The 27,852-nt window shown below is 61.5% G+C and overlaps 1 protein-coding gene and 1 long non-coding RNA gene across 19 annotated transcripts in view; one reads left to right on the top strand and one right to left on the bottom strand.

Moving 5' to 3' along the window:
- The window catches only part of PLEC (plectin), a 56,566-nt gene that overhangs the window by 19,569 nt on the left and 9,145 nt on the right, over positions 1-27,852 (bottom strand). For 3 of the 18 annotated variants that reach the window (XM_070803058.1, XM_070803073.1, XM_070803067.1), the window contains 6 exons: positions 3,338-3,399; positions 2,845-2,934; positions 1,965-2,042; positions 1,792-1,884; positions 805-971; positions 39-154 (listed from right to left, as the gene is read on the bottom strand). In XM_070803058.1, the coding sequence (XP_070659159.1) occupies positions 39-154; positions 805-971; positions 1,792-1,884; positions 1,965-2,042; positions 2,845-2,934; positions 3,338-3,399 (606 nt within the window). Of the gene's footprint in view, positions 1-38; positions 155-804; positions 972-1,791; positions 1,885-1,964; positions 2,043-2,844; positions 2,935-3,018; positions 3,034-3,337; positions 3,400-4,012; positions 4,257-6,618; positions 6,804-8,131; positions 8,410-8,895; positions 9,060-10,290; positions 10,349-13,562; positions 14,250-17,107; positions 17,235-27,852 lie in introns of those variants that run through there. The other 15 variants (XM_070803057.1, XM_070803066.1, XM_070803055.1 and 12 more) reach the window with 14 other exon arrangements.
- Positions 14,264-22,661, top strand: LOC109568420 (uncharacterized). Its single transcript, XR_002182242.2, has 3 exons — positions 14,264-14,719; positions 19,662-19,773; positions 21,595-22,661. It is a non-coding gene; the product is annotated as an uncharacterized lncRNA (long non-coding RNA).

Here is a 27,852-nt window from a genome sequence, read left to right as displayed (position 1 = left end):
GGGGGAGCGGGGAGGAAGGAGGGGGCAGGGGCACATACCCTCGGGGTCCAGGAGACGTGTAACCCCCAGGTCCCGCTCTGCTACAGAGAAAGCCTGGTCCAGGTTCTCCAGGTTGGTCTGACGATACACCTTGTTCATGTCGATGAGCATGGGCCTGGGGGCAAAGGGGCAGGTGGGGCAGGCAGGCAGGGACACGGGAGCAGCGAGGCCCCCTGGGAAGGTCAGCAAGCAGAGAGACCCTCTGCAGATTCCCGGGACACAGAGCCCCCAGCCCACACTCGCCCTGAGAAGCAACCCCCACGTGGCACTGAGTCCCGCCCACACAGGCGGCCCGTGTGCAGGCCCCGCCCCCAGGTGCAGGCCCCGCCCTCAGGAACTCCTGGGGCCTGCGGGGTGCTGGGCCCCAGGGTGGGGTGCTTGTCTGGGCTCCCTGCAGTTACCCTGTCCACCAGGCCCTGGGGTCCTGGGTGGAGGCTGAGGTTCCCCCAAGAACTGACCCCATTCAGGCCTCTTCTGGGGCATCAGTGTGGGGCCAGTGCTCATGGCTGTGAAAACCAGTAGCCCTGAGGTCCTCTGGCCTCGAAGAAACCGGGAAGGGCAGGGAGGCGGCGGGAAGGGTGTGGGCAGGAAGGGTGTGGGCCGGGCCGGGCCTCCTGGGGAGGCAGCTGGCAGCAGAGCCCATCTCCCCAGGCAGCGGCTCCCCGTGCGCAGCACACGCCTTCTCGCCGTCCCCTTCGCCCCAGCATGTCTGCAGTCGCCCGGCCGAGGGACTCGGGCACCGCCCCGCCCCGCCTGGCGGCCTACTTGTGCCGGTGGATGATGGCGTTGAAGAGGCGGCCGTCGCGCCAGCTGGAGGTGAAGTTGTCGCAGCGCAGGCCCTGGTAGCCCTCCACCATGCGCTGGGACCACAGCAGCAGCTTCTCCTTGGCTGTCATGTCCTCCGACTGCCCGCTCACCTGGATATCTGAGATCTGCCCGCACAGGGGGCAGGAGGCGGGGCTCAGGCGCAGCCCTGTCAGCATACACGAGCCACCGGCCAGCAGAGGCCAAGCGTGTCCTGCCCACGTCAAGGAGCCGCTGGGACCCACCACCCCTCAGCGTCACGAGCCCACGCTACCCCAGGCAGCAGCTGCCACAATGTGGGTGCCCTGCGCTCCCTCAGCCCAGCTACACCTTGCACCCACCAAGGCAGGATCAGAGTTGGTGGAGGGTGTGTGCAAGGGGCTCACCCAGAAGCCCCAGGCCTAGAGAAGGCTGTCATGAGGTGTGTGTGTGTGGCGGGGCAGCAGGGGCGGTGGTCAGGGCCTCTCTGGCTGCAGGCCAGGGTTGGGTCCTGGGACTGGGCACATGTGGCTGCAGCCTGGGCCTGGCCCTGCACTCAGTCCAATCCTTTGGGCCCAAGTCTGCCAGCTTGTCTGTTCTCAGTTATCTGTCTGTCGGCCTGCCTGCCTGTATGACTCAGCTGCCGTGCCAGCCTGGCTCTGCCTGCCCAGCTTTCAGATTTGCGGCTTCCTGTGCGGCTGGGCAGGCAGTGGGTGAGTCAGCCCGAGCGGCGGGTGCCTCTCCAGAACCTTCCCTGTGGCGGGAGGCCACACAGAGCAGAGAACGCGTGCCTCTGCAGGGAGAGCCAGGGCCAGAGGGCGAAGGATAGGCAGGCCTTGAAGAGGCCCAGGCCTTCAGGCCATGGAGTTAGCACAGGGCGGCAGCACAGGCTGACAGGAAGGCCCCAGGTGCCAGGCCCACCCCGCAGACTCTGGAGGCAGCAGAGGGTCAAGTGGGCGGCTGCGCTACCTGGAAGTGCAGGATGATAGTCCAGATCAGGCCGAGGGTCAGCTTGGGGTTGCCGTCGGCAATGTCATCGTTCCTGATGTTCACCAGCTTCACCTGAGAGCAAGCAGGCCTCGGTCACACCCACGAGCCAGCCGGAGAAGGGGCCGGGGCCTGTGGCCAGGTGGGCGCCTCACCTGGCGGTGACGCAGGTAGTCCAGGGCGATCTGCACGTTCTGCAGCTTGTGGAAGCGCATCCTCCCCTTCTCCCGCGGCTGCAAGGGTAGCACGCCGGTCAGCCGGTCAGCACCCCTGAGCCCCCGCGGCATCCACGACCCTTACCCCGGGTCACCCACCCCAGCTGGGAGGGAGGGCACGCCGGTCAGCACCCCTGAGCCCCCGCGGCATCCACGACCCTTACCCCGGGTCACCCACCCCAACTGGGAGGGGGGCCACTGGCCCAGCAAGGGTTTGGGAAGTCCAAGGCCAGGCTGCGGGAAGGAAGGAGGGGGCGGGGAGGACACAATAGCCAGGAAGCCACCAGCAGAGGGTAGTGGTCTGGGGGAGGGGTCCTCCTGCCCAGCGGTGGCAGCCCCTGTGGGTTTCCGGCCCCGGACAGTGTGGCAGGTGGGCTGCTGGGCAGCTCGAAGCAGGGCCATCTGCCCACCCCAGCGCCATCAGCCGGGTGAGCCGGGCTCCTGGAGCCCACGTGCTGCCATGGCCAGCGGGCACATCCACTCACCAGGCGCGAGCTCCTGATTACGTCCCGCTCTCTTGGCTGCCCGGCCAGAGCAGGGCAAAGGGTAAAGGGCAGAGGTCAAAGTTCAGAGTCCAAGCAGCAGAGAAACCAAAGCAGAGCAGAGCATGAGGTTACACTGTCAAGGCTTGAGCACGGTGGGCGGCGGGGCCGTGTGCCCAGGCACAGGGGTCAGGCGGCTCCCAGGCCAGGATGCACACTGACCAGGAGGCACAGGGGGCTGAGGCCAGGCCGGACACAGAGTTGGGGGTGGGGGTCACTGGTGAGACGCTAGGAGGGAAGGCAGGCAGGGTCGCAGAGGGGCGGGCAGACACACGTACCAGGCTGTCCCCAGAGAGCACCTCCAAGAGGGAGATGAGGTTGTGGCCATCACGGAGGTCTTCATACAGGTCACTGATGTGCCTCTGAGCCTGCACGGACAGAGTGCGGGGCTGGTCCAGAAGGCTCAAGGTAAGGGGCCCACAGAAGACGCCCGCCCCCAAGGAGGCACCTACCTCTGCCCTCCAGTGCTAGAGAGACCAGGAGAGACCAGGAGGAGGAGGAGGAGGAGGAAAGAGACAGGAGATGAGCGAGCCAGGGGAGGAAGCAGACAGAAAGGACAGGTTCAGAGGTGGGAGGTGGGCCCCCGGGGCAGAAAGGGGGGCCCGCACACGTGGACGCAGAGGGGGCTCCAGCCCTTGTTTGGGACGGACGGCCAGGGCATCCTCCTCCACCCCGCGACCCTGCACACACACACACACGCACACACACACACACACACACACAGGCACTCCTGCACACATGCTCACAACCGTGTGTGCGCATACCACCAACCTTGATGAGGTGCTTATTGACCCACTTGGTGAAGGTTTTCTTCTGCACACGGTCCCGCTCATCTGGGAGAGACAAGGCCAGGTTACCTGGGCCTGGGAGAAGCCCCGCAAGCCCCAGGAGGTGACCGCCATGCAGACACAGTGGCGGTGCCACTGAAGAGGGCCTCAGAATCACACTGCCCCCGCCCAACAAGGCCCCGGACAGTCCTGGATGGAAGCCGGGGGCCGGGCCCGCGGGTGCCCACTGCTAGGTCTCCCAAGATGGGAGGTTCTGGAGCTACAGCCACACCTGGAGGCACAGCACACAAGTCCTGGCCTGCCCCACCCCCACACAGGCTGCCTCGGCCTGAGCAGGCCTGGACCCAGACTGGGCAGGGCTGGGCGAGGGGAGCCTCTGTCCCCCCGCAGGATGGCGGGCCTTTCCCAGGGCATGGAGAGCCCTCCGCCCCCCACTACCCAAGGCCCAGAGGCCCCCGCCAGCCTCTCTGTGTTGGGCATGGTTGGCTGGCCCCCCAGCAACTCTGCACCTGGGCCAACGCTGGTATTAGAGTCTGTCCCCTAAATTCAGAGCCTCACAGTCTGGGCCCCACCCCACCCAATGCCAGGCTTCCTGCGGCAGGAACTGGGCCCTTCCTGTCCCGCGCCTGCCCCGCCCTGCGGTGCAGAGTCCCGCTACCTTTCTTGCCCTCTGAGGCCCTGAGAACGGCCAGGTAGAGGTTGTCCTCCGAGCTGGTCCTCTTGTGACCCAGGCCCTCGGGCTCGGGCACCCGCAGCCGCTGCTGAGACATGGTGCCGCCCTGCCCCTTCAGCACTCTGGCCCACCCCAAGTGCTGCGCTCGCGGCCGCGGGGTACTCCACGGCAGAGGTGCTCGGCACGGGCACAGCGCACTCGCTCGGTGGGCTCTGCTCACTCAGCTCCGCTGGAGCCCAGTGCGGGCCACTCCCTGCCCACGGAACTCCCTAGCCGCTGTCCCCGCCCCCGGAGCCCCACCCCAGCCTGCACACCCCCAGAGAAGGAGTGTCCCAGCGGGAAGCAGGAAGGCAGCCCCTCCCCCATGGCCACACCTACAGCCGGGCAGAAACAGGAAACCCAGGGGTTTCCTTACCCACCCTGCCCGCAGCAGCCCCTCAAGGAACCCGGGTGCCAGGGGACCTGCACCTCACGGCACACAGACAAGTGTCGGGTCACAGGGAACCGCACACCGTGCCCAGGGCCACTCCAAAGGGGGCCCCTCAGGGAGGGGTGCCTGAGTGCCACTGGGCCAGGGAGCCCAAGGTCACGCGTCTTGGGGGGGGCACCAGCTCAGACTTGACCCAGGGCCGCCCCATGCGTGCCCAAACTGCCGGGCGGAGGGGCTCTAAGGAGGGACCCCCAAGGGGAGTGACACCTGGCTTGGGGGCGGGGCCGGCTGCCTTCCCTGGAAGCCCTCCGAAATCACCCCTCAGAGACCCAAACACCCTACACCCTACACCCTGCTAGGCTCCCACCTATACCCCTGGCTCCAGGGCCACCAGGCTCCAGTGAGGGCTGGACCCCTCCCAAGCGCCCACCAAGCCTGTCCTGGAGCAGTGCCCCCATCCGAAGGCAGAGTGCTCCGAGGGGCAGGAGGGGGCGCATAGCTGAGCGCTGACTCACCAGGCAGGACCGCCCAGCCCTGAGCTGCAGAACTCTGCCCCGAGTCAGGGAGGGGGGCCGCAGGTCAGAGGGGAGCACCCTAAGTGGGCCCAGCCAGTGAGTCAGGGGAGGGGAGAGGGCGAAGGCAGGATGACTCACAGGCAAGAAAGCCGCACCTAGGGCACTGGGGGCAGCCTGGGTGGGGGGCTGTTTGCAGGCGGGCGGGGCGCACGGATATCAGCCACTCAGGTTGTAAAGGTGGTAGGACAAAGGGCACAGGGGTGCCGCACGGCTCCCTCTCATCTCGTACACCGCAGCCCTGGCCGCGCACTGCCCAGCTGCCCAGCCACTGCAGGAAAGAATGCATCGCCCTGACCACAGAATTTTCCAGTCGGAGACTTGGCTTGATGCGATCCAGCTGGGAGCTGCTGCCCCACCCACATGGCGCCTCGGGCCTCGTTTCCAGGAAAGGCTCACCCCACCCAGCCGCAGCCCTTCTCTAGCCACACGGGGGCGCCCACACCCCAGGGGGTAGGGGACCCCCCCCCCACCCCGGACCAGGTGGAGCTGACTACCCCCACACCTACCCCAGGGGCCCTGCGGCAGGTCACCTCGCTCCCCTACTCTGGACAGACCCCCCCCCCTTCTACGCAGGGCCCGGAGAGGCCCCACACATGAGCCCTTCACCCCACAGAGCTGCTCCAGGATCCCACATCAGACCCCACGCCGGCCAGCGCCCCAGTGTAGGGTCACCAAGGATGGCTCACACCCACTGCCAGGCATCCCAGCCGGGCGTCCAAGCTGGGGGAGTCCCCACCCCCCCCCCCCAAGCCCCTCTCCAGCGTCTTCTCTGTCACTCAAGGGCTCCAAGGATATTGGCTTGCTATCCAGGACAGGGTTCCACCTCCACCTCCCAAGCCCAGCTCCCTCTCCCCACCATGCCCTGCTGCCTCCAGACTCCCCTCCGGGATCTCAGAGAGTGTCCTCTCAGGTGCTCCCTGCGGCCCTGCCGGCCAGTCCCTCATCCTTGGCTGTAGGATGCGCCCTTCCCCGTCCATCCTATCCGTCATCCTATTCAGGCCCTCAAGTCAAGAGACCACCCACCCCTCCCCTGCCGGCCCAGCCGCGCAGCCCGCGCCAGGCTGCTGCACATCTCGGCTGGCCCTCCCCAGCACTGCGGCTCCTGCCCTGTCCACCAGGCCAGTATCCCCCAGAGCTGCCCGCGGCCCTCTGAAGGGTAGCGTTGCGCCCTTTCACAGATTTGGAAACTAAGGCAAGAATCTAGTTAGTGGGGCCGCTCCCGGGATAAGAAGCCTGGAGACAAGGGAGCCGACGCCGAGAGCGCGGGGCGGTGCAGAGACTGCAACCCCGGCCCGATCCCTCCCACCCCACACCTCCCGCGGGCAGACTGCCGACAGCCCGGTGCCCGGAACCCGCGGCCCCGGCCTGCCAGCCAGCCCCGCTCCCCACCCTCTACTCCGGAGGGAACTCGGAGGCAGAGGGAACTCCACTCCGCCTTCCTCCCCAGGTGTTTCCGCACCGAGCCTGGGGGCGGGGCTGCGCCTGGGCCGGGCACCGCCCCCCCCCCCCCGGCCCCCGCGGCCTTCCCGGGCGCTCACGGAGACGGGTGCCCCCTCCGGCACCACCGCCCCTCCAGCCACACCCACCTACGCAGCACAGCTGCCTGTAGAGGTAGCCCCTGCGCGCCTGCTCGCAGCCCCCATCCAGCCAGCACGGCCGTTCCAGCACGACCTCCTTCTGCGCGGCGAAAGAGACGCCCGCCCCCCGTATGCCGGGCGCAGCCATGAGCCCGGCGCCCTGCGGACAGCAAACAGGACGGCGCGTCGGCTCCCGGCCCACGCGCGAGGCCGCCGGCTCCGCGTGCCACACCCTCCCCCGCCGGGCCGAACGCTGAGAGCCTGCCCCCGGCGGGCGCCCCGCCCCACGGAGACCTGGAAGCCGCGCCCCCGCTTGGAGGGAGAGGACCCGGCTGGGCCTGGGGGCAGCAGGGGAGGCTGCGGCCCCAGGATAGAGGCTGGGAACTGCCCGAGCCTGGCGTTCCCGGGACGAGCTCCAGCTCCCGCAGGATTCGCGGGAAAGCCCAGGTGTGCGGAGCAGGGGGCTGAGAACTGAGCAGAAGCACCGAAAAGGGGCGCCAAGGGCAGCAGGACCAGGGAGCGGCCGAAGGGGAGCTCCGTGCCCACGTGGGCACAGGAGACAAAAGCTGAGGGAGGGAGGGCCAAACCGAGGCAGGGAGCGGTGATCTGAGCGTTTTATTGAACCGTTTTGTTGAACGTCCCCGCAGCTGAGTCACCAGGCCCTCCCCAGCCCCCAAAGCCACGCCTAGGAGCCCCATCCGGACTTAGACCTCGGCCAGGCTCCCGCAGAGTAGGCCCACCAGGGGCGGCCCTGGCCACCCCCACCCAGTGCAAGCCTCCCCGCCTCAGGCTATGGCCCGGGCAGCCCGGCAGGTCCCGGGGAGGCGGGGGGTGGGGGGGTGGGGGGGGGCGTCCCTCTGGCCGGAACCCCAGTCCCCTGCTCATTCACTGGAGTGGAGGCAGGCTCCACCCAGTCCTGGGCCGGGCGCCACTGCCGAGGGCTATAGCCTCGAGCGGGTGACCTCGAGCCGGGGGAAGGCAGGGTAAGCCCAGCCGCCAGTCCCCGAGGCGTTACTGGGCCCTGGTCAAGGGCGCTCAGGCACCTGTCCAGCTCCCGCAGCCCCACCTCCTGCGGCGGCCCCGCCTCAGTCCACGGGACGCCTGCACCTGCCCGCTGCGGTTTCTGTGTTGCCAGTCACCTGTGCTCGCCCCATATGGGCTGCTAGGGAGGGGCCTCCCTCCCGGACGGAAAGCCCCTGCCCCTTGCCGCCCCCTCCCCAGCTGCCCAGACCTCCCGCAGCCCTCCCTTCACGCCCTGCCCAGCAGCGGGCTCCAGGCTGACGGAGGCAGAGTCCCGGCCCTGCCCAGACAAGCAGGCGGGGTCTTCAGCACAGGGTGCGGGGCCGGGGGGTCCACACCTTGTCTGGCCAAGTGCCCGCGCGAGCCTCCAGGACAGGAAGGGGCGGGCATAGGGAAATTTAGGGGCGGGAGGGAGGCGGCCCCTCGCCCGCCCCGCCCTCAGCCCCCTGGCCGGGTGGCGGCAATAAACAGCAGCCTCGGGGGTGGCCACCAACGGCCTTACCTTGCTCATCCTGCACCCGCGGGCGCCCCCTGCGCCAGTGCCACACGGCGGCCAGGGTGACGACGTGGCCCACGACCACGAGGGAAGGAAACAGGCTGCCCGAGGGCTCCATGGCTCTGGAGGCGCCGGCCTGAGCGCTGGCAGGCGCAGCCGCCCTTCGGAAGGGCTACTCGAAGCCGGGCAGCCCCCCTTCCTTCCCCGAGGAAGCTGAGGACGGCTGGGGGTGCCCGGGACCAGGGACCGCCCCCTGCGGGACCGCCCGACCGCTGTCGGCCTCCGCCGCCGCACCAACTGCTCTCCCGGCCGCGCCTCCCTCCCGCTCCGGCCACTCGCGCTCCCCACCCGCCCCACCTCCCACGGAGGCGCCGCTCCGCGGGCCCTGCGCCGCTCGCACGCTCAAGGTTAGCGGAGCCTTACCCCTGCTCACCCGCGGCCACACCCGCCAGGAGGAGGGGCCTGCAGGGACGCCTGGCTGAGCGCAGCCCCCCCACCCCCAGCCCAGCCCGGGCCCTCGCGGCCTCACACGGGCCTCCCCCGCCCCCACAGCGGGTGACCGTGACGCCCAGCACCCCATTCTGCCTCCAAGGGTGCCCCTGGGGACAGCTGCCAGCGCCCCGGTCCTCGCTGGCCTCCAGGCTCGCAGCGGACCCAACCGTTGTCAAAGACAGGGAAACCCGACGCCCCCCACCCCTCCGCGGACAGCAGACAGGGAGGGGGTGGGCCCCCGCAGCGCCCGCTGGGCTCTCAGAGGCAGCCCCACCTACCCGGCACAATCTTCATTGGGGACAGCGGCGGGGCCCACGGGTCCGACAGCGAGTGGGTGTGGGTGCTGGGAGGGTCACAGGCCCCTCGGAGGCGGCAGCAAGCGCGGCGGTGCGTGGAGGAGGGCACGGCGCTGCTGCTGTCAGCAGAGCTGTGTCCGTGGGGGAGGGGGTGGGCAGGGGGCCCGCGGATATAAATATCCCAGGAGGGCAGGCCAGGCCCGTCATCTGTCCCGACTTAGAACATGACGTGCGGAGCCAGGGCACCGGCGCCAGGCCCGCTCCCACGGTGAGTCCAACAGGGGAAGCCTTGGGTGTCGGGGCCCACCTGGGAGCAGGGTGGCCCTCGGGCCTGGGGGCTCCCGTCCCTGTTGAAAGGCCTGCAGCTCCCACCCTGCCCACCCCGCGGGACGTGGACGACAGTGGGGGAGCACTGGGAAAGGCCACCCTGGCAAGCACCACCACCCCCACCCCCGGCAGGTCACCAAACAACACCTGGCCCAGACGGACGGGCGGGACGGCCTCCCAAGGTCAGGTCTCAGGCCAGATCGGGCCGGGCCTCCCCCGCAACCCAGGATGCCCAGGTGCTGGCCCCAGGCCCACACAGACCCTGGAAGCCGGTGGGGGGGGGCGGGGCTCAGACGTCCCCAGGGCCAAGGTGCGCTCAGGAAACAGCAGGTGGAGGTCGCGGTCCCACCCCCTCCTCCCTGTCAAGTCTGACCCTCTGAGAACCCCATGGAGGAAGCCCGCAGGGGCCATTCTAGTCTGACCCTCTGAGAACTCCAAGGAGTAAGCCCTGCGGATCACCGCACCACACAGTTGAGGAAACTGAGGCACAGAACCGGCGAGGAACACCCCAGCCACCCAAGGCCGTGACATCAGCCCTGGTCGACTGCCTGGAGCGTGTGGGCAGCCGGCAGCAGAGCACAGCAAACCATACTAGGCCTCTGGCTGCCAGGGAAGGGGTACCCCGGCCCACGTGGGGAGGCCAGGGGCAACGGGGTGGGGGTGGAGGGCCAGGCCCACCCAAGCCTCCTGCCCATCAACCCCATGCTTCAGAAACAATTCTGAAGGAAACCGGCCTGCAGGGGACAGCTCTGAAGGCCAGGGCTGGGCTCCACCTCGGAGGACTCCATGCTCCAACACCAGGGGGAACCAGCTCCTGGAGGCCTGGAAGTCTGGGGCAAGGCCTGGCGCCCCGAGACACGTCCATCCCACCCCAGACACACCACAGGCAGCATCTCTAGACAGAGCCATGCTCATCGGGAATCTGCGGTCCTGCCCCTGCAGGGCCCCGGCCACAGGCTGGTGGGGAAAGCAGAGCCCCAGCTGGAGGCCTGGACCCCTCCCTTCTGAAGACCTGCACCCTGGCCTGACCCTGGCCCAGCCCTGCCCTACCTTGGCCCAGCTGAATCAGCTCCTCTATGCTGTACCTGTCCATAGCTGCCGACCATGAGCCTGGCTGCTCTGGAGCGGCAGAGAGGAGAGGAAGGGAAGGCAGGAAGGAGGGAAAGGGTGGGAGGCAAAGGGAGGGCTCTCCAGAGCCGAGGCCTCTCCACCCAGCTCTGGGAGCCTGGCTCCTCCTCACGGCCACCCCTTAGTCAGCGAGCCGGGCAGAGTGAAGCCCAGTGGACCGACGGGTCGGACCAGCCCGCCTGCAATCCCTGAGCCCTCAGGTGTGGCTGGAGGGCCCTCCTCTGCCTGCCGGCCCAGCCCACCCACCCAGCAGCCTCCCCACCCAGCACTGGCCCCAGAAGTCTGCACCACCCCAGCCCCTCCTAGACCCATCCCCTGCCTCATCCTCCAGGCCTTCAGCCTTGACAAAGGGACATCTCCTAGCTAAGTACCAACCTCTGCACTTTTTCTGCGCTGTTGGACTGCCCAACCACCGCGAGACCTGGTAAAAGACAAACCTAATCGTACTGTAACCTGCTTAGAAAACCCGCCAGAGTTCTACGGGTCTCCCCGCAGACAACCGGACACAAAACTGGAGACTAATGGAGGGCTGGCAGGGGCGCCACGTGCTGTGAAAGGGAGCAGCAGGGCTCTGCGCCTGCGGACAAGCCCATGGGACAGTCAGGTGCGTGGCGTGGCCAGGAGCAGCCAGCCTTGCAGGGCACCTGCACCCGCAGCATAGAGGCTGCTGGAGCACAGGGGTGAGCGTGTTCGGACGGCACCTCTTCTCTACTGAAGTTCCAGTTCTTTCTGAGTTTTGAGCCAGGCTCATTGAGAAATGAAATTCATGTATGAAACCCACTCCCCCTGGGTCCATCTTTCCAGTAACCCCAGAGGAACCCTGTCGGTCCTTCTGGCAGCTCCCTGAGTGCCGTCCTCCTTGGTCAGGGCTCAGCTCAGGGCGTCTCTCACAGGGGCCCTCCAGGACCACTCGCTCTTCACCCAGCCCATCCATCCCACATGCTGGAGGCTTCCGGCCAGGAACTCAGCCTGGGACTGACTGGTAAGTGGCAGAACAAGCAAGTGGACACCTTCCCACGTGGATGAGCAGACCACCATGGCACAGGGGAAGGGGTCTGTGGCTCCCTGGCTGGGGTTGGCCGGGCAGAGGCGGTCCACCTGAGCAAGGCCACTGTGATGAGCGTGGCAGCTGGGCCCACGTGCTGACCTGCCCTTCTGCAGACGGACCAGAGGGGCGATGCTGTGAGCAAGTGAGGGGTCTGTGGCACATCGCTGGATAACTTTTAAAGTATTTATTTCTTCATTTAATTTGGCCGTGCCAGGTCTCCGTTGGGGCCTGTCAGACCTAGTTTCCTGACCAGGGACTGAAAGTAGCCTCTGCTTTGGGAGCGCAGAGTCACAGCCACTTTTGGGAGCGCAGAGTCACAGCCACTGGACCACCAGGGAAGCCGCACTTGATAATGTTTAAAACTCTGAGAAGTCGACAGTTCCCAATGTCATCAGAACCTTCCTAGCCAAGCCATCAGGACCCCTACAGACCTGGCCAAAGCCCTGTGCCCCACCCAGCACCCGAGGTGCCCTGGGCGTCCTCTTGTGCCCAGGGTGGTGCTCAGATCCCGCTCAGCCTGGGGGACCGCGGGGAAGGGGGAGCCCACGCCCTCCGGCCCTGACTCAGCCTGGAGCTGGAACTCATTTCCTGTTGGAAACTCTGAGCTGCCACCGGCGGCGGCTGCTGCGGCCGGGAAGGGAAGACTGAGTCACCCGCTCAGGGCTGGGGGCGCCCCCCCCCCTGCTCGCTGAGCCACACCCAGTCCCCCCTCCTGGCCCACGGCCAACTGCCCGCCCAGCCGCTCAGCCCAGCGCCAGCCCAGCCAAGCCACAGAAAAGGAAGGAAGGAGAGAAAAGGAGGGGGTCCATGCTCCCCACACCCACGACCCAGGAAGGGGGAGGGTCTGCTCTGCCAGCCAGATTGGGGCAGGGGCCCCATCAAGGCGATGGTCAGGGAGGAGGCCGGGTGGAGACCGTCCATCAGGTGCTGTCAGAGCTGACCGCTGCCCAGCCCAGCACTACTGTCTCTGGTGGGGGACACGGTCACCTTACTGACAGGTGCGGGAGAGGCCACGTGGTGAGCCTCGCCACCCACAACCTCCCTGACCCCCCCAGATGGGCTCCCACGCCTGGGCCCTAGTTAGTGGGTCCAGGCCCGACCTGGGCCTGCGCCTGGGTCCCCTGACCCCCCACTCATCCACCTGGCAAACTCCTGTCCACCCTGTTAGCCTCACCCCAGGTCCCCACCCACCCCCAGAGACCACATTCCTCCCCAGCTCGAGAGACATGGAGTCCACCCTGTGCTGGGAATCTGCTGCCCCCACTCAACACGGAGGCTGGTGAGCTCAGAAGCACAGGTGTGAGCCTGAGCTGCCCGCTACCCTCTGCCCACCTGGGTGGTGCAGCACAGGTCCTTAGGGACAGGGGGCTGCCACAGTGCGGGGCACAGCACAAGGTGCCGGCCCCTGGGACAACAGGACCCAGTCCATCCTCTGGGACCCAGGTCTCCCTGGGATGGATCCGCCTAGACCCCAGGCAGAGCCCTGCACTGCCGCGGCCACGGGTCTGCTCTTCCTGTCCCGGCCCAGGGCTGCCTGCTAGGCTGTCACCCACCCCAGGCTGACCAAGCACCCAGCCACCATATCACATCTGTGCCACACAACAGGGGGGCAGATGTCACCCCCAGTGGACAAACCCATGGCTCAGAAAGACCAGGCAGTCATCTCCACTTGGAGAGTGGCTGTACCCTGTCCCATCCCAGCACCCCCTCTGCACGCCCCCACCCCCTGCAGAGAGAGCCTGGAGCAGACAAATCCCTGGGGCAGGGAGGGGGCGGGCAGGGCACAGGACGAGGGTGATGCTGGCGAGAGGGCCCAGGGTGCCGGCCAGGGCTGTGCCGACAGCTGGTCCCGCCAGTCCAAGAACCGCGAGCCCCACCCCCAGCCCCAGGGTGTGCCTGGCTATGGGTGGCAGTAACCCACGGGCTCCTCCTTGGCCTACCCACCCCAAGATCCTCAAGCCAGGAGGAGGAGCCCTGGCGTCCGCTGGCAAGAGTGCCCTGGCAGAGAGCGCGCCGCCTGCCGGCAGGAGCAGAGCTTTTGCACACCTGCTGCCCACCCCGTCCACCAGGCCCAGGCCCCGCACCCCACCCACCGGGCCCAGGCCCCCACACCCCTGCCCTCCAGCTGGGGGCAGGGTGCAGCTACCTGTGGGTGGGGCAGGCTCCAGCCCCTGCCTCGCCAGGGTCCCTGGGGTGGTGGCAGGCACCACAGGGGGCTCTGGTGCCCCCTCCTCAGGCTCCTTCCGGCGGTAGACGCACCGCTCCTCTCGGGCAGGGTCCTCGGTGGGTGGCGGCCCCCGCTTGGGCGGGCAGCCCAGGGGACCCTGCACGGCCTGCACATGGGGGGTGCGGCGCGCAGGCATCACCATGGCCACGGGGCGGCGCACACGCTGCAGAGAGGCAGGCACGATCTCCGGGGGCAGGTGCAGGTACTGGCGCAGGTGGGCAATGCCCTCGTTGGTCAGGTACCAGTAAAAGTGGCGCCAGGCGAAGGTCTCCCGCACCAGGCCCCGCGCCCTCAGGGAGGCCATGGCGCGCATGACCTGGAGGTTGGTGACTCCGGGCACGTGAGGGTGCAGGCTGCGGGGCCGCCGGTCCTTCTTGGCCACCATCACGCCCTCTCGGAAAAGCACCTCATAAATGGCCCGCAGCTGGTCCAGCGGCATGAACATGCCGGCCACCATGGCTGCGGGAGTCGGTGAACCAAGGGCACGGGCGGGGCCCAGAGAAGAGGCCAGGAGACGCCCTGCACACAGCGCGCAAACGGGCCCCGGGGCAGGCAGGCTGCGGCGCGGAGCGCTGAGTTCGAGGGCGCGGGCTCCGGGCTTGCAGCTCGCGGCGCCAGGCTCCCTGGCTCCGTGCAATTCCTGCCGGCACTGCGGCCTGCCCACCGCCTGCGAGAGCCTCTGGCCCGCCCGCCCTTCAGGACGCCCAGGCCGGCCCCCTCTGACTCAGCAGCAAGGGCGGCCCCTCCCACCCTCGGCCAACAGGGCCCCTCGCAGGGTGGGGGGGCACCTTGCAGAGGGGCCACCCTCAAGGCAGGCCCCCTCCCGAAGAGCCGGCCAGCGGCTCCACGTCAGTAATTACATCAGTTTCTAAACACTTCCTTCAAGGTTCTAAGACTAGCGGGAGGGCGGGCCAGCGGGAGCAGCCATGGACCCAGAGTCCAAAGGGTGGCAGAGGGAAGCGGAAGGAGAGAGAGCAGGAGGGTCCTCAGGCCCCGGTGTGGTCTCAGGGCCTCAGGAGTCACAAGGATCTGAACAGGGTGCTGCCCGTCCCGGCAGGGGGCGCTCCAGGTCTAAGGTAGGAGGGGTGAAGTCTTGGGGGGCAGAGAGGAGGTGCTGAGGGTTCCGGGGTCTGAGGAGGGAGGAGGAGAGCTGGGGTCTGGGGTCAGGGGTCTGGGGGCATGGCAGGGGCAGCTGCTACAGCACACGGACAGGCAGGTTGCAGGCCCCACTGGCTGCTGTCCGTCAGGCAGGGAAGGGACAGAGCCCCCACCGCCAAAATCAGACCTAGACACTGGCGGCCCTTTTTAACACTTGCCATGCTGGTTCAGATCAAGGGTGGGCCAGGAGCATAGAGTCAGCTCCGAGTCCAGAGGACTCCGAGCAGGGCACCGGGTGGGGGGCTCGGAGAGGGGCCTCCAGCCCCCACTGCCCCAGGCCAGCTGTCAGAGGCCAGAAGCTCTCAGCTGCTACAGGGAATCAAAGTCACCAAGTCCGCCCCCCCCCCAGCCCCCCTCACCACCCAGAGCCTCCTGTGAGCCAGCTGGACAGATGCATGGGAGCCCAGCTACATGAGGGTCTGGGGGCCCCAGTGATGGGGGGCAGGCAGCGGGGAAGGGACCGTATGCTCCACGTGAGGACCCTGGATCCTGGCCTGGCCACACCCAGCGGTCCCCCCCAGGCTCTAGCTGCTGAGGCTCCAACCGCAGACACGCCGCGCCTCCCCATCCTGCCCGATACCCCAACTCTCCCACCTGGGGCTGCCCCCTCCACCAAGCAGACACACCCATTCCCACCAAGCACGGGCAACCCGGGAACTGATTAGACATAGCGCGGAGGTGGGGGGATCCTGAGGTGGGAGGCTCCGGCTGGCAGGCGGCAAACAGGCGGCGCATGGGGGCGGGGTTCTGAGGCCGTTGCCATGGCACTGCAGAACCGCTCCCCCCACACACACACACACACACACACGCGCGCGCGCGCGCGCGCGCGCGCCCCCGGAGTTGTGGCAGAGGAAACTGCAGGCACAGCCAACTGTGCCCACAGCCCTGCCCGCCGGCTCTCTTAGGCTCTCCCTCCGCCGGCGGGCAGGGGCCCAGCGCGGCCGGACTCCGGCTCAGGGAGGGCGAGGCGCCGGCTGGGAGGACGCGGGGGTGGGCAGCTGCCGCGCCCTCTCTGCCGAGCGGCGCCCGCGCGCCCTGCGGGCCACCAGGACTTGTGGCTTGCAGAACCAACACGAGCTGTGGGTTCAGGCCAGCACTCAAGCCAGCGGCCCGGCCTGGCCCTGCGCTCGCGGAAGGCCACTCCTGGCCTGTCCCTCAGCCCTCCCTGAGGCCACCGGCGCTCCCCCTGCCCACCCCACAGCCCCACGCTGACTTCCTCTCCTTCCCAGCCACCCCGTACACTCAACGCACATTTTCTTAGTTTGATTCTCCGGTCTAACCCCCTCAACCCACAAGTCCCCCACCAAACCAACCCCAAAGCATCCCCCCTTCCAAAACGATTTCAAGCCGCACCCAAGGCCCCCAGACCAAGGAATCTCCTCCAACACAGCCCTGCTCTGGCCTCAGCCCCGTCACCCCCACCCTTGCCATCCCGGCAGGAGAGGGCAGCAATTCGCGACGCTCAAGAAAGGGGGCGGGGCGCGAAGGGGCGTCCCCCTCCCGCCCACCAGCCCGGCCTCGCAGGCTGAGGGGAGGAGCACGGAGGGACCTGGGGCAGGATGTTCCCGGCCTGGCCCGCGCGGCCGGCTGCGGCACACCTCCCTCGGCCCTACTCCCAGCGCACCCCCCGCGTCCCCGAGGTCCCAGGGCTGGGAGAACGCCCCTTTCTGCCCATCCCCCACACTGCGGGAACCGCAGCCGCTGATTCAGCAAAGGGAGGGCCCGGGCTGGCAGACAGGGCGGCCCCCTCCACCCCACTCCAGGCCTCTCCGGGTCTCCAGGGCAACCAGTCGGCGCCATTGGGCAGCCCCCAGGCCCCCCCATCCCAGAACAAAGAACCGCAGTGTGGACTTGCCCGGGGCCAGCCCGCCTGGCGCCTCCCCCTAGTGATCCCCCAGGCCCGGCCGGGTCCCCTCGGACGCTGGGGGCAGGCCGACGAGCTGGGCGGGGACTCGACAGAGTGCTGGAGGAGAAAGTGCCGACCCGACCGCCAGCAGAGGCCAGCTCCCGCCTCAGCCCCGCCCCCGCCGCCACAGCAGCCGCCCCGCCCCCCGACACACTGCAGGGCTGCGGGGCTGCGGGGCTGCGGCTGGAGCCCTCCTAGCCAGCCTCGGGAGGACCTCGCACCAGGTGCAGCCCCAGTGGGGCATGGGCCGGGCCTCCTGGGGCTCCAGCTCCCCACTCCCAAAGCTGCCCCCAGAGCTGCAGACTCCGACCACTGCTCTGTGGGGACTGCATCCAGGCAGAGGTCACAGCTTGGTCCACAAACCCCATCCCCTGTCTCGGCCCCCGGCCTCGGCCCGCACCTTTGAGGGAGCTGATCTCTTGCTGGATGGCTCGCGAGGGGTCCATGTCTCCTCTGGGGCTGAGGGCGGCGCGGCCGCCGCCACGCCGAGTCCAGCCCCGCACTGCACTGCCCAGGCCAGAGCCGCAGCCTGGGGGAGGAGCCGGGAGGCGCGGGGCGGGGCTTTCCAGCCGGGGTGGAGCCTCAGCTAATCAATGCGCAGGGCCTGGGCACCGGCGCTTGCTCCCATCAGACGCAGGCGTCACCCCTCCAGCCTCTAGCTCTCGATCGCCTGACCCCGCTGACCCCAGCCAGACTGCCAGGCCAGCAAGCTGGATCCAGGCGCGCCTGGCAGGCCCAGCCCCCACACACAGTCCCCGACCCTCACTGCTGGCCACCCTCGGAGTGCCCTCCTAGTCGCCCCTGCACGTGGCTTTCCTGACCTCGAAATCATGGCCACTCACTCCTTGACGGAGAGGCCCGACAGTCTGGACCTCCTGGCGATCTCCCCAGCCAGCGCCCCGGGTAAGGCCCGAAGGTGGGTCCCACTGGGCAGAGGCAGGGCCCTTCATCATGGCTCACTTCCCCACCTGCCATGCTCTCCCCTTATCCCTCCGCTGGGGCCCTCCTCCACCCACATGCTCCTCCGGGTCACCTCAGCCTGTTGGGTGATATGACCCCCCAAATGGCAGCCAGCCCCCACTTCCCCACTGTGAAGTCCAACGGGCTTGTCTCGGGGTGCTCCTGTCTCCCAGCTCTGGAGGCACCACCACCCACCACCCAGCAGCTCCGGCCAGCACCCTGGGGTCATCCCGTGGTGGGTCAGCCCCGCGGGTCCTGGTGGCTCCACCGTCTGGTCTGTCCATCTGCCACCAACTGTCTGGGTCCCAGCACATCTCGCGGGGTCCCCACCACCAGCCCTACTGCTGACAGGATCAGCCTCCTGGACACCGAGCATCACTGCCGGTGCCCTGGGGAGAATGTCCCCCCTGGCACTGCCCAATGGGATGAGCTCGGCCTCATTCATGGTGCCGCGGGCACACTGCTTCAAGGTCAGCCCCAGGCTATGCCTCCCACTCCACCCTGGTCCTCTGTGCGGGGCTGTGGGGCACAGGCACCCTGGTCTCCCACAGGCCTACACCCCAGTCTTCCCTCCGTCCTTACCCAAGGCTCCTCCCTGGGGGCCCACACCCACCCCAGGTGGGCTGCCACCTTCAGGCACCCACCCTTCCTGCCGCAGGCCCACTGACTGTTGGGTCTGGACTGGGGGGCACGTGATGACACCACAGGGGTGAAGCCAGCAGCACCCACAGGTACAGGCTGATGAGCAAAGAAGCAGCTCACACCCCCATGGTCCATGGGACGTGAGCTGAGCTCCTCCACCACAGCCAGGCCCCCTCCTTCCCAGCCCCTCTGTCTGGGACAAAGTGCCCCCCGAGTCTCCTGAGACCCTGGCAGGTATGGCCCCGGGCCAGAGGCAAGGGGGACCCCACCCCCACACACCCCGCCTGCCAACCAGACCATCCCACTGTTCCCAAGGCCCTCCTTGCCCTCAAGTCCCTGTTCCCCACCAGCGCTCCCCAGCTTCACGCTGCACCCACCCGGGACAGCCTGCCCTGCAGCAGCTCACTAGTGATTGGTTGGCAGGTGATAGCCACAGACGGCTTCTACGTAGGGTTCCCCTGTAATCACACAGGGCACTCTATTAACAGGTTTACCTCATTAATAGATTAAAGGAGAAAACCTATGTATCAATCTCAAAATTTCTGACAACTCATAAAAACTCACTGGGATTTCTGATTTTTACAAAGTGGCCCAATAAACTGGGAAAGGAGGTCCAGGGGTCCCTCAGGGTCTGAGGGGAACTGGTGCCAGAACCCCAGCCAACACTCAAATCCTTGGAAGCTCAAGTCCCTTCTAAAAACTGAAGTAGTATTTGCATATAGGCTAATACAGTGCAAGTGTTACAGAAATAGTGTCAGTCCCTTCAGTCGTGTTCAACTCCTTGTAACCCCATGGACTAGCCTGCCAGGCTCCTCTGTCCATGGGATTTCCCAAGCAAGAATGCTGAAGTGGGTTGCCATTTCCTCCTCCAGAGGATCTTCCCGAGCCAGGGACCAAACCTTGGTCTGCTGCACTGCGTGCGGATTCTTTACTGTCTGAGCCAGAACCACTGGGAGGACACAGATAACTGTGACTACAATGTAAATCCTATGTAAAGAGCACCCACAGCAAACTCAAGTTTTACTTTTTGAACCTTAAATCACTAAAGTCCTCAGTGGCCGAACCATGGGTGGGGAAGGCCAGCTGTTAACAGGAGACCAGACTTCCATCTGAGTCTGAAGGTGACACTACGCCAGAGGCCTCCCCTGTGGGAAGTACTGGAAGCTGGAGCAGCTGGGCGATAAGACTCAGCATGGTGGCTGGGATGTCCCCAAAGCCACACGGCCAGAGGCCAGAGCGAGCCTCCAGGCTCAGCTGCTGGCGAGGTGGATCCAGGCGCGTGAGGGGGAAAGGAAACCGTATACACGCCACTCTGACCACAGAGCAATGAGAAGTGTCCTTTGCCTCCTCAGCACCTAAACCAGCACCATCGACCACCCGTCAGAACCAACAAGGTGCTCACTAGAACAGCCGGCTTGCAACATCCTTCTAAAGACTGGAGAGATTTCTTATAGGCTAACAATGGTGAGTTAGAAAAAGAGGGTGGGAGAAACCCTGCATTCGCAGTGCATGATATAAACTTCTCTGGCACGGATTGATAAAAATCCGTCAGGACTTAAATTCAGAAAGTCCCAAAAGCACAAAGAAAGACCCAGACCCACGTGCAGACTCATGTTCCCAGTGCAGGGGTCTGACCCCACAGGACCACTGCGCCCGAGCTAGAGCTGCGTTCCTGACAGGCATGCCTGCCCCACACGCCAACTCTGTTAATAATTGCCTTGTTTACCCACTCACGTGATTTCATATCAGATCGGCGAGGTGCTGCTGTTTGTCTGAAGCCCTGACTCGGGGTGCAAGGTAGGTGGGGGGAGCGAGCCCTCTCGGGCACTGCAGAACCTGGCAGACAACCTTTTGTGTGTTAGTCGCTCAGTCGTGTCTGACTCTGCGACTCCATGGACTGTAGCCCGCCAGGCTCCTCTCTCCATGGAATTTTCCAGGCGAGAATACTGGAGGGGGTTACTATTTCCTACTCCAGAGCAGACACCTTAGGACCTTGTAAAAATATTGTGTTTGAATAGGAATTATTCCCCAGACACAGGGAAAAGTGGTCCTATCTCACCCCCTCCCTGCCCTGCACACGGTATGCAACTCACAGTCAGGACTGGCTTCCTCTTCAAATCTCTGAAATTTCTTTATGGGGAAAAATCAGGTAAATACAAACATGATTCTTGGTTTTCCCCCTTTGCCTGCACTGTCGGGAGGTCCCCCGCGGCAGGCCTGCACCCACCCTCCCTCAGGCACTGCCCTCATCCTCTGCTCTTTCACGCACTGCGGTTTTTAGGCCTGATAGACACTTTCACTGGCCTGGTTCCCACCGTTTCACCAATACAATCCAGAAACCGGGGTTCTGGAATTTTGCCAATCTGATAGGTGAAAAAAAAAACAAAAACAAAACAGCACCATGGTGCAGTTGGAGCTTAAATCTTGCTGGTTTGACCCAGAAATTCCATTTCTAACAACAGCCATAGACACACACGATCCAGCGACACAGCTCTTCTATGCAGCAGTTTCCAACAGCAAAAAAGCTGAACTAGACCAAACCTACTGTTCCATGGGAGGAGATCCGTTTCAATAGGATGCGGTCCTGAGCGGGAAGCTGCCCAAGGACACAACAGTGAGGCGGTGCCGAGACCAGCAGATGGCATGTGGGCCTGAGCCCAGGCATGCTCCTCTGCCGACCGCTGACACGCCACGGCGGTGCGGGACCCACTCCCCTTGCCCGAGACACGCCTCGTGTGCGTTCTGTCCCTTAGTACACCTGCCGCCGACCAAAGACACAAAGACATAAATAATACAAAATAAAGAGGATATGGTTACCATGCAAATCATGAACTAATGTCACAGAAGGATCGTATTTGTTGTAACATTAAGTAAAAAGGGGTCGGAATACCTTCTTAAATAAATGTGACTATGCTATATATCCGGAGAAGGCAATGGCACCCCACTCCAGTACTCTTGCCTGGAAAATCCCATGGACGGAGGAGCCTGGTGGGCTGCAGTCCATGGGGTCGAGAAGAGTCGGACACGACTGAGCGACTTCACTTTCACTTTCCACTTTCATGCATTGGAGAAGGAAATGGCAACCCACTCCAGTGTTCTTGCCTGGAGAATCCCAGGGACGGGGGAGCCTGGTGGGCTGCTGTCTGTGGGGTCGCACAGAGTCGGACACGACTGAAGCGACTTAGCAGCAGCAGCAACAGCATGCTATACATCATGTTAATGTGCATTTCTCCCTTTTTGTTTTTCTGCTAGTAACATATTACTTGCTGTTTATCTGTATTTTAGACTATGGAAATGAAGTTAGACAAAAAGCAAATTGGAGCAATTTTCTTATTCGCATTAAAAATGGGTTGTAAAGCAGAGGAGACCACATCAACAACACATTTGGCCTGGGAACTGCTAATCAATGTACAGTGCAGTGGTGGTTCAAGAAGTTTTGCAATGGAGATGAGAGCCTTGAAGATGAGGAGCGTAGTGGCCAGCCATCAGAGGTTGACAACGACAACAACCAACTGAGAGCCATCATCGAAGCTGATCCTCTTACAACTACAGGAGAAGTTGCCAAAGAACTTAATGTCGACCTTTCTAAGGTCGTTCGGCATTTGAAGCAAATTGGAAAGGTGAAAAACCTGAATGAGCGGGTGTCTCACGAGCTGACTTAACACGCATGAGCTGATCGCAAATCAAAAAAGTCCTCATTTTGAAACATTGTCTTCTCTTATTCTATGAAACAACAAACTATTTCTTGATCAGATTGTGACAAGTGACAAAAAGTGGATTTTATATGACAACCGGCAATGACCAGCTCAGTGGTTGGCCTAGGAAGAAGCTCCAAAGCACTTTCCAAAGCCAAACTTGCACCAGAAAAAGCTCATGGTAGAGATTGGTGGTCTTCTACCCGTCTGCTCTACTACAGCTTTCTGAATCCCGGCAAAACCATTACATCTGAGAAGTACGCTCAGCAAATCGATGAGATGCCCTGAAAACTGCAACGCCCGTAGCCAGCACTGGTCAACAAAGAGGGCCCAAGTCTTCTCCATGACAACACCCAACTGCACATCACACAACCAACCAAGCTTCAAAAGTTGAATTAATTGGGCTACAAATTTTTTCTCATCCTCTGTATTCACCTAACCTCTCACCAACCAACTACCACTTCTTCAAGCATCTTGACAACTTTTTGCAGGGAAAATGCTTCCACTGCCAGAAGGAAGCAGAAAATGCTTTCCAAGAGTTCACTGAATCCCAAAGCATGGATTTTTACACTATAGGAATACACTTATTTCTTGTTGGCAAGAATGTGTTGATGGTAATGGTTCCTATTTTGATTAATAAAGATGTGGTTGATCTTAGTTATAATGCTTTAAAATTCAGAGTCCAAAACCGCAATTATGTTTGCACCTAAATACTTCACAATATTAGATTACAAAGTTACACATAAACTAAGTTATAACTATAAAATACTGTGCACGTTTTTCTTAAAAACAAGCATAAAACATAAAGCTGCAGAGGTTTTACAGAACACCAATAAACCACTGCAGGCAACCTGGAGGGACGGCACTGACCAGCAGTCCCAGAAGGTGTGCTCACGTCGAGACGCCTGGTGCCCGTGTCTGTGACCTTAAGTGGAAATTGGGTCCTTGCAGATGTGATTAAGTTCAGGATATCAGGACGAGACCACCCTGGCGTATCTGGGTGGGACCTAAACCTAATGGCAGTGCCCTTATAAGAGGCAGAAGAGAGATCCCCAGAGGACAGGCCCGTGAAGAAGGGGCAAGGACGCTGCCACAAGGCACGCCGCAGCCACCAGACTCTGGAAGAGGCAGAGGCAGGCAGGGTCTTCCCGGGAGCCTCCAGAGAAGCCAATGCCATGACCACACCTTGACTTTGGCCTTCTGGCCTCCAGAGGGGAGAGGAACTTTCTGCTGTTCCGGACCACCCACTTGTGGTCATCTGTTACGGCAGACATGGGAAACTAATGAAGATATTTTTACCGGGAGTGACAATTGTCTAAAAGCGTGGTGCTGCCTTTGGAACTGGGTAACAGACGGGGCTTGAGAACTTGAGGAGCCTGGGAGAAAAAGCCTAGACTGCCTTGAGCACAAACCACCGGAAGCTGGAGGAAAGGTGATCCTTATTAGACACAGCAAAAAACTTGGCTGAACTAAGTTCCAGAGTCAGGTGCAAAATAGAACTTGCAAGAGACAAACTTGGATCTTTAGCTAAGGAGGTTTCCAAGCCAAGTGTGGGAGGTGTGACCTGGCTTTTACCTGTTCCTTACAGGAAAGTGCAGGAGTAAAGACGCCAATCGTGGAAGGAACTGTGAAACAGGAAGAGAGCCAGGGCTGGTGACCTGGGAACTTCATGCCCATCCAGGTTCAGGAGAGGCAGCTGCGGGGAGACTCACTGTGAGGAGAGAGAGCCAACGACGTGACTGGACAGTCATCCTCTGAAAAGAGCTGATGTCTGACTAGCAGATCCAACCATCTTAGCACAAGCTGGGCTCAGAGAGGGGCCTCCTGGGAAGGAGGAGCCTCCTCCCTGATGGCATGGGTCCCTGTGACATACACGGGAGACCCACACAGTCAAAAAGGGTGCTGTATCAGCAGAAACACTGCCAGCTTGGATGGAAGAGGATGAAGGAAAGATGTTGGAATTCAGGGGTTCTGCAGGCAGGCTGGTGGGCTGCTGTCTATGGGTTCACACAGAGTCGGACACGACTGAAGTGACTTAGCAGCAGCAGCAGGCAGGAAATGGGGCAACAAAGCAGCTACTCAGCTTCAAACATATACTGCCCATCAAGGGAAAAATCGTGACTTCCCTGGTGGTCCCGTGTCTAAGACTCCGAGCTCTCAACGCAGAGAACACAGGTTCGACCCCTGGTCGGGGAACTAGATCCCACATACTGCAGCTAAGAGCCAGAGCAGCCTAATAAATAAATAGAATTTTTTTTAAAGCAAAAGATGACTCCAAGGGCAGAGCCTTGTGCCCAGAGATAGAGGCCAGCAGAGAAAAAGGTACAGAGAGCAAAGCATCAAGCCCCAGATGGGTGTTCTCAGGCCTTCAGCCATTTTGGAACTTGCCCTGCTGGGTTTCAGGCTTGCTGGGGACTGGTGATCCCTTTATCTTTTCTTCCTCCCTTTGGGAGTGGAGCTGTCTACTCTATGCCTCTCCAACATTGTATTTTGGAAGTACACAACTCGATTTCTAGCTCACAGGTCCACAAATTGAGATGGGTTTCACCCCAGCGTAGACTGTATGCAGAATCTTACCTATACTTGATACAGACAACTTAGATGAGACGTGGGGCTTCGGATGAGATTTAGGTGAGCTTTTGGACTGAGTGTTGTGGCTGTAAGAGTTTTGGGGATGCTGGGAGAGGCAAATGTCTTTTGCACATGACAGACACGAATTTCCGAAGGCAGGTGGCAGTGCACTGAAGTGGCTCCAAAAACAGACAGAAGCCGGGGAAGTTACTTTTGGAAGCAGGGTCTTTGCAGTTGTAACTTAGTTAAGATTCTTGAGATGAGATCATCCTAGACTATCAGGAAGACCTAAATCCAGTCCTAAGTGTCCTTACAAGAGACAAAAGAGAAGATGCAAGGGAGGCCGTGCTGAAGATGAAGGCGACACTGCAGTGATGCAGCCACTGGAAGATGGGGGCGCCAGAAATGTAACCCGCCCCAAAGCTTCTGGGGGTGCTCGGCCCTGCCGAACTGTGAGAGAAAACTTCTGTTGTTTTAAGCCACCCAGACTGTGGCGATTTGTTACGGCAGCCACAGGAACCCAAAGAGGGGGGTGGAAGCCCCAGCTACGCCTTCCCCACTCCACGGCCCCCAGCCCCCATGCTGCCCCCGGCCCACCTGACCACCAGCCTGCCCAAGATCTCCCAGCCTCCAGGGTCCTTCCAGGCCCTTCCTCCCTGCAGCACAGGCCCTGGATGCACCCCACCCGAGGATGCATATGGGTAGCAGATGCCCCCTCCTCCTTTCTGGCCCGAGGGCAGAAAAGGAACAGTCCCTGCCAAGCGCTGACCATCCAGCTGGGAAGACCCTTCCCCAGCTAATCCATGACCCAAGCTCCCCCGGAGGAGGGGGGAGGAAGAGAAGGGGAGCAAGCCCTGCTGGCTCATCTACACCAGGGGCCAAATTAAAAATACAATCATTTTTTTAAATATTTCTTCATTTACTTGGCTGCATCAGGTCTCAGTGGCAGCACTTGGGATCTTTGTTGTGGTGGATGGGCTTGTGGGGTCCTAGCTCCCCAACCAGGGATCAAACTCGAGTCCCCAGCATTAGAAGGCAGACTCTTAATCACTGGACCAACCACCAAGGAAGTCCCAAAATATAATCACTTTTAATGATAGGCCCAAACAATTGCACTCATCTCACACGCTAGTAAAGTAATGCTCAAAATTCTCCAAGCCAGGCTTCAGCAATACGTGAACCATGAACTTCGAGATGTTCAAGCTGGTTTTAGAAAAGGCAGAGGAACCAGAGATCAAATTGCCAGCATCCGCTAGATCATGGAAAAAGCAAGAGTTCCAGAAAAACATCAATTCTGCTTTATTGACTATGCCAAAGCCTTTGACTGTGTGGATCACAATAAACTGTGGGAAATTCTGTGGGAATACCAGACCACCTGACCTGCCTCTTGAGAAATCTGTACACAGGTCAGGAAGCAACAGTTAGAACTGGACATGGAACAATAGACTGTTTCCAAATAGGAAAAGGAGTACGTCAAGGCTGTATATTGTCACCCTGCTTATTTAACTTATCTGCAAAGTACATCATGAGAAATGCTGGGCTGGAGGAAGTACAAGCTGGAATCAAGATTGCCGGGAGAAATATCAATAACCTCAGATATGCAGATGACACCACCTTTATGGCAGAAAGTGAAGAGGAACTCAAAAGCCTCTTGATGAAAGTGAAAGTGGAGAGTGAAAAAGTTGGCTTAAACCTCAACATTCAGAAAACTAAGATCATGGCATCTGGTCCCATCACTTCATGGCAAATAGATGGGGAAACAGTGGAAACAGTGGCTGACTTTATTTTTCTGGGCTCCAAAATCACTGCAGAGGGTGATTGCAGCCATGAAATTAAAAAGACGCTTACCCCTTGGAAGGAAAGTTATGACCAACCTAGACAGCATATTAAAAAGCAGAGACATTATTTTGTCCACAAAGGTCCATCTAGTCAAGGCTATGGTATTTCCAGTAGTCATGTATGGATGTGAGAGTTGGACTATAAAGAAAGTTGAGCGCTGAAGAATTGATGCTTTTGAACTGTGGTGTTGGAGAAGACTCTTGAGAGTCCCTTGGACTGCAAGAGATCCAACCAGTCCATCCTAAAGCAGATCAGTCCTGGTGTTCATTGGAAGGACTGATGCTGAAGCTGAAACTCCAATACTTTGGCCACCTGATGCGAAGAGCTGACTCATTTGAAAAGACCCTGATGCTGGGAAGGATTGAGGGCAGGAGGAGAAGGTGATGACAGAGGATGAGATGGGTGGATGGCATCACCGACTCAATGGACATGGGTTTGGGTGGACTCCAGCAGCTGGTGATGGACAGGGAGGCCTGGTGTGCTGTGGTTCATGGGGTCTCAAAGAGTCAGACACGACTGAGCGACTGAACTGAACTGAAATGTCCAAATGTAAAAGGACCAGATGAATAAGGTGAGGTACTTCCACGTAATGGAATGCTTAGTACTGTATCCATTAAGAAGCATGAGGGTGCCAAGACCATTCAGTGGGGGAAGAAGAATTTTTTCAGTGAATGGTGCTGGGACAATTGGATATCCACAAGCAGAAGAGTAAAGTTGGGGGACTTCCCTGGAGGTCCGGTGGTTGGGACTCAGTGCTCTCACTGCAGGGGCCCTGGCTTTGATCCCTGGTTTGGGAACAAAGAATCAGCAAACTGTGTGGCAAAAAAAAAAAAAGGAATAAAGTTGGACCACTACCTCATGCCATATTCAAAAAATCAAAATAGATAAAAGAAAAAAATGTAAGAGCAAAAACTATAAAACTCTTGGAAGAAAACATACATATAAATCTTCATAACTTTGGAATAGGCCACAGTTTCTTAGACATGACACCAAAAGCATAGCAACCAAGAAAAAGACACATTGGACTCGTCGTTAAAATCTCTTGTGCTTCAAAGAACATCATCAAAAAAGTAAAAGACAACCCATAGAATCAGAGACTATTTTTGCAAATCCTCTATCTGATAAGGGACTTATATCTAGAATACATGAAGAACACTAACAACTCAATAATAAAAAGAAAAAAAACCAAGGTAAACACAGATAAAGTCTCTGAACGGACACTTCTCAAAAGAAGACACAGAAATAACCAATATGCAGAAGAAAAGATGCTCAACATCATCAGGAAATGCAAATCAAAATCAAGAGAAACCACTTCACACCCACTAGGATTGAATGGCTATAATCAAAAGTGAAGTCGTTCAGTGATGTCCAACTCTTTGCGACCCCATGGACTGTAGCCTACCAGGCTCCTCCATCCATGGAATTTCCCAGGAAAGAA

The sequence above is a fragment of the Bos indicus genome, chromosome 14, assembly GCF_029378745.1.
Source record: "Bos indicus isolate NIAB-ARS_2022 breed Sahiwal x Tharparkar chromosome 14, NIAB-ARS_B.indTharparkar_mat_pri_1.0, whole genome shotgun sequence".
NCBI classification, from domain to species: Eukaryota; Metazoa; Chordata; class Mammalia; order Artiodactyla; family Bovidae; genus Bos; species Bos indicus.
This window is presented reverse-complemented; position numbering and strand designations above follow the sequence as displayed.